The sequence below is a fragment of the Nerophis ophidion genome, linkage group LG23 (assembly GCF_033978795.1).
Source record: "Nerophis ophidion isolate RoL-2023_Sa linkage group LG23, RoL_Noph_v1.0, whole genome shotgun sequence".
Lineage (NCBI taxonomy): Eukaryota > Metazoa > Chordata > Actinopteri > Syngnathiformes > Syngnathidae > Nerophis > Nerophis ophidion.
Window position 1 is genome coordinate 34,334,983 of NC_084633.1, and position 11,096 is coordinate 34,346,078.

Genomic DNA, 11,096 nt, shown 5'->3' on the forward strand with positions numbered 1-11,096 from the left:
ACTGCTCTCTAGACAAAAACGATCCCCGCCCCCTACCCATGACATACAGGAAACTTCATTTAGCCAGATCATTTCCTATGTTAATTTATGCGGAGCACAGGTTTGTTAGCATGTAGAAGAGAAAGTAGAAAAGATGTCCCGACACTATATCGTCGTCTCCTCAGCCTTTTTCTCTCCTTTAGTTTTTTTCCTTTAGCAGCATAATTCCAATAAATGTGATAGTTGGGGGCGGCGTGGCGCAGTGGGAGAGTGGCCGTGCGCAACCCGAGGGTCACTGGTTCAAATCCCACCTAGAACCAACCTCGTCACGTCCGTTGTGTCCTGAGCAAGACACTTCACCCTTGCTCCTGATGGGTGCTGGTTGGCGCCTTGCATGGCAGCTCCCTCCATCAGTGTATGAATGTGTGTGTGAATGGGTAAATGTGGAAGTAGTGTCAAAGCGCTTTGAGTACCTTGAAGGTAGAAAAGCGCTATACAAGTACAACCCATTTATCATTTTATTTATTTATAGTTATTGCAGCAATTAACATTTGAGCTGGGGAGCGTCAAAACGAGTCATCCGCCACGGTTGCTTAGCGCTCCTTCTCTCGGAGCGGCTCAATAAGTTTCTCGCGGCGACCAACTTCTGCGGACCCCGCCTGGGACCTCGCCGCGAATGAATGAAAAATATCGATTCAAATCCTCCCCAATGACTCGGGAGCAATAAACACATCAGGGGTTTAATTACTGCGTTGTTGTTCCTGTTGCGGGGCCCCTCATTTGCATGTGGCCCACGGCCCGTAGGCACTTTAGATGCACTTGTACGCGGTGAGCGGCTACTTATTTGTTGATTTCCTGTAATCACTAATAGATTTTGCTGTGGTCCCCTAGAGAGGCCCCTGGTGTTTCTGCGCAAACAATCAGCGACTATAAGAGGGGCCGGCGGTCAGGGGTGCATTTTGTGGGACGGACCACAAAATGCATCCCTAACCTGTCAGAGACCTGTTTGCCTTGGGACACCTCATTGCGTGTCCCAATGATCCTAGGATATATATATATATATATATATATATATATATATATATATATATATATAAATATATATATATATATATATATATAGTTATATATATATATATATATGTGTGTGTGTGTGTGTTTATATTATTAATTTATAGATGTATGGGAAAAAAAGGTACTACTTTTATTTTACAGCAACATTGTCAAAACCCTTTTTTTTTACTGTAAAATGTATAGTAATGTTTTATTTACAGTGAATTACTATAAAATGACAAAAGGGCACCAATGTAATTTTTACAGTAAAATTCCAGAGACTTAACTGACGTTTTTTTTATCCTGTAAAATACATGGTCATAATTTTTACAGTGCATTACTGTAAATGGAAAAAAAAACGTACCACTGTTATTTTCATGCTTGCAGTTTTTCACAGTAAAATCTACAGTTGTCGTTTTTACAGTGCACACATGTAAATTGCAATTTTTTTTTATAATCATATGATCAAGTATGATCATTATTTTTATAGTGTATTACTGTAAATGAAAAAAATGGTGTTAGTTTTATTTTTACAATAAAATTGTCACAACTCAGAAGCTAGTTCATATATATATATATATATATATATATATATATATATATACCAATGCAATTTTTACAATAAAATTCTGGGGATTGAGCTGCCAGTTTTTTACCTTAAAAATCTATCGTCATTTTTTTTTTTTTACAGTGCGTCACTGTAAATGCAAAAAACAATACCACATTTATTTTTTGGAGAACATTTTTTACAACAAACTGCACGGTCATTGCTTTTCCAGTGCATTAACGGTTTCTTTAGTTTTTTACCGTAAAATATCTTACTGTAAATGGAAAAATTGTACTACTTTAATTTTTACAACAACATTAACACAACCTTTTTTTTTTTTACTGTAAAATGTATGGTGTTGTTTTATTTACAGTGAATAACTATAAAATGACAAAAGGGCACTAATGTAATTTTTACAGTAACATTTTTTATTTTACAGTGCATCAATGTAAATGAAAAAAACGATACCACATTTATTTTAATTATATTTTATTTTTTTTCCACAACAAACTGCACAGTCATTGCTTTTACAGTAAATTGCCATTGGGTTTTTTTACCGTGAAATCTCAGCTCATTGTTTGTGTTACTGTAAATTAAAAATGGTACCACTTTTATTTCTACAGTGTTAATTTAAATGCAAAAATGATACAACTTTTATTTTTACAGTAAAATTGTCACAACTAAGAAGCTAGGTTTTTTTTTTTACTGTAAAATGTATAATGTTTTTTTTACAGTGAATTACTATAAATTGAGAAAAGGGCACCAATTTTTACAGTAAAATTCAGAGAACTTAGCTCCCAGTTTTTTTTTTACGTAAATTCAATGGTCTTTTTTTTCACAGTCGGGGGAAAAAGGCCACAATGGTAAAATTCTGGCGACTGAGCTGCCAGTTTGTTTGTTTTTAACCACAAAATCTACCATTGTTGATTTTACAGTGCATTACTGTAAACGGAAACACAAGTTTTAAAATCTGGACTCTGTGTCTCCCCACAGGGTATCTACAGCTGCATTCACGGCGTGCAGATCGAGGAGAAAAGCAGTTCGGCGTTGAACTCGCCGTCGGCCACCATGAACAACACCCACTCGAACATCCTGCGCCTCCTACGCACCGCCAAGAACATGGCTTCCCTGTCCGGCGTGAACGGCTCGCCCCACAGCGCTCTGGACTTCATTCGCCGGGAGTCGTCCGTTTACGACATCTCGGAGCACCGGCGCAGCCTGGCGGGCCACTCGGACTGCAAGCCGTCTTATTTGCCGGACGACAACATGTTCAGCGACTACATCGGCGAGGTGGAGAGGACGTTCGGCAACGTCCACATGAAGGACAGCAACGTGTACCAGGACCGCTACCTGCACCATCACGGTTCCACACTTGGGCTCAGTGGACCGCCTGCCAACAGACCGCATAGTTTGGGCAGTGCCAGTTCCCTGGAGGGCGGCATGTTTGACTGTGACAGCCTCGGGGGAGGGGTGGCGCCTATCTTCACCACCCAGCCATGCTCGGCACTAACCCACAGGAACATGAGCAAGTTTGACCTGCTGTCCGGACAGACTCCGCCTCAAGGCCAGGGCTTTAAAAGCGGCCTGCCGGACTTGTACGGGAAGTTTTCTTTCAAGGGAGGTGCCTCGAGTTCCACCTACATCCCCGGTCACGGGTACTGCGGAGGGAGAGGGGACGACGAAGGAAACATAAGGTCCGACGTCTCCGACATTTCCACGCACACGGTTACCTACGGGAACCTGGAAGGTAACGCCAAGAAACGCAAACAATACCGCGATAGCCTGAAAAAGAGGCCGGCCTCTGCCAAGTCCAGACGGGAGCTGGATGAAATTGAGCTGGGTTACAGGAGGAAACCGTACCACATCAGCCACCACCACTACCACAACCATCGCTCAGCCTCGCCACCACTTTTGCCCCCCGAACGTAAGCGAGGAGGAGGAAATACAGACGCAAACTATCTCTTCAGAGAAAAGGAGAGCGTGAGGGACTTTTATTTGGACCAGTTCCGCCCAAAAGAGGGCGTCCCCCAGTGGGAACATGTGGATTTGACTGAAGGCCCTGGAAGTAGAGACGGAGGCGTACCGACCTGCACCTCGCTGGTTCCGGTGGAAGACTTCCTCAAGAGCAAACCCAAGAAGTCAGATTCAAAGAGCGGAGGGGGATCTGGGTTGGCCGGGGGTGAATGGGAGTGTAGGAACTGTCGGTCCGGTGCGGGGGTGAAGCAGATGTCCATGCACGGAGGAGGCGGCGGCTATGGCGGCATAAGCTGCGGGTCCTCGGGGGGAGGCGGAGGCAGCCGTCCCAGCTCCGCGTCCTGTTTGCGCTGCGAGAGCTGCAAAAAGACGGGGAACCTCTACGACATCAGCGAAGACAACAACCACCTCTTGGAACAGATTGGGGGCGTGGGAGGGGGAGGCATGGTCGCCGTCCCCCAGTCGCAATCTCAAGCGCAGCAGAGGAGGAAAGGGGGAGGGTTCGGCAAGCCGCTCCGGCGGCAGCATTCCTACGACGCGTTTGTAGACCTCCAGAAGGAGGAGACGGGCGGCATGGGGAGTTTGATGGGCAATCTGGGAGGAGTCGGCGGGATGAGCGGTCCGGGTATGGGCGGAATGCTGCCGCCTCCCCGAAGCGTTAGCCTGAAGGAGAAGGAGCGCTACGTGGAGGGCGCGAGCCCTTTCGCGCACATGTTTGAGCGTCACGGTGGGTCCGAGAGAGACCGAGAAAGGGACCCTTCCTTTTATGGAGGCGAAGGCCGGGTGGGAGGCCTCTTCAGAGGAGGCGACGGCCTCCATCGCCGCTCCGTCGGAGAGCGAGACGTGAGGGACAGGGACAGGTCTCTGATGGAAGGTGGAGGTGGGGCAGCGATCTCTTTATCCAAATCTCTTTATCCTGACCGGGTAAACCAGAACCCCTTTATACCTACGTTTGACGACGACCAATGTCTGATGCACGGAGCCAAACAGTTTTACATGAAAAAGCAGCAGCAGGTCGCCAAAAACAGCCGAAGTGACTTCAGGAGTCAAACGAGCACCACGTCTTACCTGCCGGCATCGGCCAACACCGGGGTCATGTCCAACGTGCCCCCCCGGTTTCCGAAAGAGCTCAGCCTGGGCGGCCTGAGCCACCATGGCTCCATGCTGGGGGTCGCCCCGTCGCGGCCCTTCAACGGAAGCAACGGCCACGTCTACGAGAAACTGTCCAGCATCGAGTCAGACGTGTGAGATGTGCGCCGGCGGCGCGGCGCATCCGGAGATCAGGGATGTTTTTAAAGACACCGTCCACGCACTGCAGCCGGTGGTCGTGACCACCTGGAGGATCCACATTTCCCACGTAGAGAAATCTTTATTTTACTAAAATAAAAAATCAGGACACTTTCCCGAGGCGGGGGAGTGACCCCTCTCTCCCCAAACGTCCAAGTGATCTACTTTTACCGAAATCGCCCCCGTTGACTCTGCAGTTATCGCTCACCCGGGTTCGGTATGGAACGTGCGATCCCGCTGGGACTGGACGGAAGACTGCACGATTGGAGAGCGGCAACCCAGAGGACGACTTGACTTTTCTCCCACCCTTCACCCTGAACTCTCCTCCCTTTCCCTCCCTTCTCCCGCAGGCCAAAAGATTTGCTGTGAGAAATACAATCATGAATGATTCTAGGGGAAAAAAACAGGGTATAAAGACTAGAACAATATTAACAATAATGTTGTGAAGAACACGCCGTACGATATCTTCGCTTTTTATTGCTCTGTGTTACAAGGTGTGATATTCCATCGGTTTTTCGTAATTGTATTGTTTGTTTTTTTTTCCTTGCCGGCGTCGGCAGCTTAAAGGCGGTCCAACCTCGGAGCCGGAAAGACTGAACTCTTCCGTTCTTGCTCACGGTGGAATATTTGACTTCACACGTTTCCTTTCGGGGGTTTCTAATCGATGTTTTCGCGACGGTCGGAATCGAGCGTGTTCGCGCTTGAACGCTTCGTCGCAGGGCCAGGGACGCCGAAAGAACAGGACATGCCTTAAAGGTCCGGTGGAAGTGTCCTCCCGTTCACCTCGTGTTGGAACGCCAGAAAAAATAGTTACATAAAATGTTCAAGCAGCTTGAGATGCTGCCCCGGCAGCGGTTTCGATACGAGATGTTTTATAACTTCGTACAAAAAAAAAAAAATGGTTTTATGACGCTGAACGGCAGTTCTATTCAGGATGTCCCACACGGTCTGGGAGTGGCGCCACTTCACAGCACGGCGGCCTTCTACGTCTTTTCCATTCAGGTTACTCCCGTGACGTCGCCAGGCACTCTCGCTGGTATTTTATGGAGGCTTAAATGGGACAAAAATGATTAAAAAAAAAAATTAAGGTGTCAGACATGAAATATTTGTGATTAAATACATAAATGTGTCAATGTATTTCACCTAATAGTACATTTAATTCAATATAGATTTCCAAATTTCGAGATGTGTTTATTTATCTAATGTTTTCATTATGGCAATAATTATTAAATGATTTGATGATTTATCTAATTTTGTTCATAATTGTATTGGATTATTTCATGGGTGAATGATTAATATAATTATTTCATGATTTAATGATTCATTTAATTTTTTACTGATTTTAATTATTTCATGATTTGCTATTTTATGTAATTTACTAACTTATTATTTCAATGTTTCTTGATTTATTTAATGATTTCGGGGTTGTAATGATTGATTTAAAGATTTTTTTTATTGTATACTGATTTGATTTAACTGTTACATTATTTACTGATTTTGATTAAACATTTAATGGTTTATGTAATTTACTGAATCAATTATTGCATGATTGTAATTTATTATTTCATTATTTCGTGGTTGTAATTTATTGTTTCATGATTTATGGATTTATTTCATTATTTCATTATTGCAAGTATTGTAAGATTTCAGGGCGTATTTATTTATTCATTGATTTAATTATTTCATGATTGCAATTACTTATTTCATTATTTTAAGATGTATTCAAAAATTGAATTATTTCATTAAATATTTAATCATTTGTTAAAGGTTTTACTAATTTTAATGAAATATTTCATGATTTCATTATTTTGGCAAAAAACTAATTCAATTATTGTATGATTGAAACTATTTCACGATTTATTTAATTATTTCATGATAGGAATGAATTATTTCATGATTTCACGACTTATTTTTTTTAAATTTAATTATTTCATGATTGCAATTAATTATTACATAATTTTAAGATCGATTTAAAAAATTTAATTATTTCATGAGTTATTATTTAGTTACTTGTATTTTTTACTGCTGTTAATGAATTATTTCATGATTTGAAGATATTTGCAATTTACTGATTTAATCATTGTATGATTGTAACTATTTCACGATTGATTTAATTATTTCATGATGGAAATGAATTATGTCGTGATTTCACGTCTTCTTTATTTTTTTATTTAATTATTTCATGATTGTAATAATTCATTATTTTAAGACTTATTTAATGATTTATTTATTTTACGTTTTCCCCCTGGCACTATTGAACTGCGAATTATGTGTAATGCAGAGGGTTGTTGAAATTGAAAAAAATATATATTAAATAATTAATCCAATGGTGAAATGGTTACATTATAAAATAGTTAATTAAAATTTGGAACACCTAATAAATGAGTGAATAATGAAATGCACTTTTACATGAAATACATTTACACATTTATGTATTCAATTCCAATGGTGATTAATTAATGACATATTGAAGTCATATTTTAAAGATGTATTTATTTATTTAGTTCTATACCTTTTGACACTAGGTAGTCTTGTGCCGTCGTAGATAGCATCGCTGGGACGGCAAAGTGGGGGAAGTTGTGGCCCCGTGACAATGATAGTCATGACGAGAGGAGGGTGTCTATTTGAGAAAACAGCCTTTGCGCTATCAGCTTTGACTGATGTACATATTTTTCCTCTTTTTCTTTTCGACGCTGGCAAAGCCTCATTTATTGCACAGGACCTTTACCTGGTGTAGGTTCAGGCGCTCAGTAGACATGCCTTATCACGCCATCGCCGCCCCTTTCCTCCTCCTCGCCCTTTTCAATGAGGCGTCATCCGAGTGTACAGAATTGGAAACAAAAACGATGGGGGAGGGGGGGAAAGCCTTTATTCGCTATTTCAAGCTTTGATCTCCGGTTAGTTGGCGGTGTCAGAAGTTGTTTTTTTGTCAGAAGTTCAAGGGCTGCAGAAGATTGTGCAGGAGTGCTCGGCCAAGACTGGAGCTACTGGAATCCGTCTTTTACACTCATCTGAATGCATTGTAGGTGTGAGTGCTCGGCCAAGACTGGAGCTACTGGAATCCGTCTTTTACACTCATCTGAATGCATTGTAGGTGTGAGTGCTCGGCCAAGACTGGAGCTACTGGAATCCGTCTTATACACTCATCTAAATGCATTGTAGGTGTGAGTGCGTGTTAGGATGCAAGTCACCATTTAATGATAACAGCATTTGTATTTTTTTTTTTGCTGATTACTATTCATAAAGTCACAACATAAGCTTGATAGTTAGCCTTAAATCCAAACACCTGCTCATACCAGACTTATGACTCGGAACAAACAAGTCTCTGGAAATTTTTATACCTGCACATTTTCAGACCCACCGCTAACAGACGGGGAGGACGTTCAGAATTTGCGACGAAAGATAAGACACCGGCGATGGCGTTAGTGCGTTCATCTTTTACGTGTAAATATTAATAATCCAAACTTTTCACTTTGTACAGTCGACAGACAGACAGGATGTAACTTTGGAACACGTTTTACAGCGATTTAAGAAATAAATAAAACTAATAAAAAAGAAAAAAAAAGAAATAGAGTTAAGACACCAATATTAGATCCTTTTTTTCTTTTCCTCTCATGTTATGATAGATTACCAGTCAGTACGTTAAGAATTATGCTTTTCTTTACTTTCAAGTGTTTGCTGACTCAGCGTAGGTGTAGACGTGTGGTGATATTGAACAAGGGGACAATATTGGACTCGTTCACACTGCAGGTTAATTCTGATCTTTTCGCCCACATTACAGTTAAAGTACCAATGATTGTGGTGAAATAATTCTCTGCATTTGATCACCCGCTGGGAGGCGAGGGGAGCAGTGGCCAGCAGCGGATGAAATTGTGAAAATAATCAGACACCCTCGAAGCAGGTAAAAATATTTCTCCTTTTCCTTGTTACTCTTCTAAGCATGATTATTCGGCTGAGAACATGTTGAATTGGTTCGCGCAAAACCCTTGAAATTGCCACAAAATTGAGAGAGAACGGGTCTGATTACATTCACATAAGAAATCGCAATTTTATTTTTTTTTGTAACGACTGTGGAAATAAATCGCATATATACGCAATCACGCCTCCTGAAAGTCATAATTAATCATCAAAATAGACGGTAACAAAGTAAGTAGTCGACAACGGAGCAAAAAACGGGTGAAAATCAAATGTTTTAGGAACTCGTGTGAAAGTTCCACCACTCCTTTATCCCACTGCTTGCCTGCGGCCTGCCTCGAAGCGAGTCAAAATACTTCTCCTCTTCCTTCTTACTCTTCTCCGCGCAATAATTCGGTTCAGAAAATGTTAAATTAGTTCGTGCACAAACCTTGAAATTGCCACAAAATTGAGAGAGACCGGGTCTGATTGCATTCATATTAGAAATTGCATATATATATATTTTTTTTTTTAACGACTGTGAAAATAAATCGCATATATACGCAATCACGCCACCTGAAAGTCATAATGAATCATCAAAATAGATGGTTACAAAGTAAGTAGTCGACAACGGAGCAAAAAACAGGCGAAAATAAAATGTTTTAGGAACTCGCGTGAAACTTCCACCACTCCTGTGTCAGACTGCTTGCCCACAGACACCCTTGAAGCGCGTCAAAATACTTCTCTTCCATATTACTCTTCTACGCACGATAATTCGGCTCAGAAAATGTTGACTTGAAACACGGAAAACCCTTGAAATTGCCACAAAATTGAGAGAGACCCGGTCTGATTGTATTCACATTAGAAATCGCATTTATTTTTTTGTAATTACTGTGGAAATAAATCGCGTATACACCCAATCACGCCTCTTTAAAGTCCTAATTAACCGCCAAAACAGACGGTTACAAAGTAAGTAGTCGACAACGGAGCAGAAAAACGGGTGAGAATAAAATGTTTTAGGAACTCGCGTGAAAATTTTAACACTCCTGTGTCCGGCTGCTCGCATGCAGACACCCTCGATGTGAGTCAAAATACTTCTCCTCTCCCTTATTACTCTTCTATGTGCGATAATTCGACAAATGTATTGCGCAAAACCGTTGAAATTGCCACAAAATTGCCAGGACTGAGACAGGGTCAGATTGCATTCACATTAGAAATCACATTTTATTGTGTTTGATTGTATTTCACCAAAAAAAATTAATAAGATCGAGCCTGCAGTGTGAACGTAGCCTTCGTTTCATAGCCCTCTGCTAAGTTCCCCTTGGGTTGTGTCCGATTCTCTCTTTTTACAGGAGAGCTCGCCTTTTGCGCTTATCCAAGCTCAGTTCACGTTTATGTAATACAATATTACATGTGATAATATTTGCTTATTATAGCCGCTGTTTACCGTGAGCGTTCATTTTTTTTTTTTTCCTTTCAAACCTAAGAAGATCATTGTGGTTTTTGTTTCTCGCCCACTAGTTGTTTTCTCTCAGCTGGGCTTTAAAGTTGATTGCACACAGAATAAAGAGCCATCGCGGGGCCCGGCCTATCCTGTTCTCTCCTTAAGGATCGGGATAGACATCACTGTGGAAACAAATATATATATATATATACATACGTATATGCATGCGTATATATGTATATATATGCAATATGTAATATTGCTGAGAATTTCAGCACAACTTTGTGAGCTGAAATGCATTAGTGCAACCCCTAATGGACACGTGAGGAAAGTATTTACTCATTTTTCATCAAGGGAAATCCACTGTTGCTTTATTTTAGCTCAGGATAGTAGACAGACACCACTAGTAAAAGAAATGTTTGTTGTGTATGTACGTGGAAATTGTGTAGGAGTGCTCGGCCAAAACTGGAGCTACTGGAATCCGTCTTATGTACTCATCTAAATACATTGTGGGTGTGTATGCAGATAAAACTGCATCCACAAGCCTGTTGTCCTGGGGGGACACTTCGGATGGAACCGGCTACTAGATGGTTCGATTAGACTTTCACACATTCCTCCTTAAAGGGAACCCTCCGTGCCATTGTGCAATCCACCTGGACATGGTTGATGGTTGAACATATTAATTTCCCCTCAATTGGTTTTAGTGCATAACATGCATCAAATGAAATTCAAGTTTGATTGGAAAAAATACATAAAATTAACTTTTACACAAATAAAAATAAAGGAAAATGCTGTGATTCTCGCTGAAAAACAGGAATATTTTTATGTATTTATTTTGCTTATTTGAAGTATTATTCCAATTTTTGTAAACAAGACCGCATACTGAAAAACTAATTCTGTTTTGTACATTAAAGATGC

General features: G+C 41.3%; 1 protein-coding gene across 1 annotated transcript in view; it reads left to right on the plus strand.

Moving 5' to 3' along the window:
• The window catches only part of LOC133541130 (glutamate receptor ionotropic, NMDA 2B-like), a 553,382-nt gene that overhangs the window by 540,921 nt on the left and 1,365 nt on the right, over positions 1 to 11,096 (plus strand). The window contains exon 17 of the mRNA XM_061884238.1: positions 2,573 to 11,096. This exon is cut by the window's right edge and continues 1,365 nt beyond it. Within this exon, the coding sequence (XP_061740222.1) occupies positions 2,573 to 4,801 (2,229 nt within the window). The 3' untranslated portion in view covers positions 4,802 to 11,096. The remainder of the gene's footprint in view (positions 1 to 2,572) is intronic.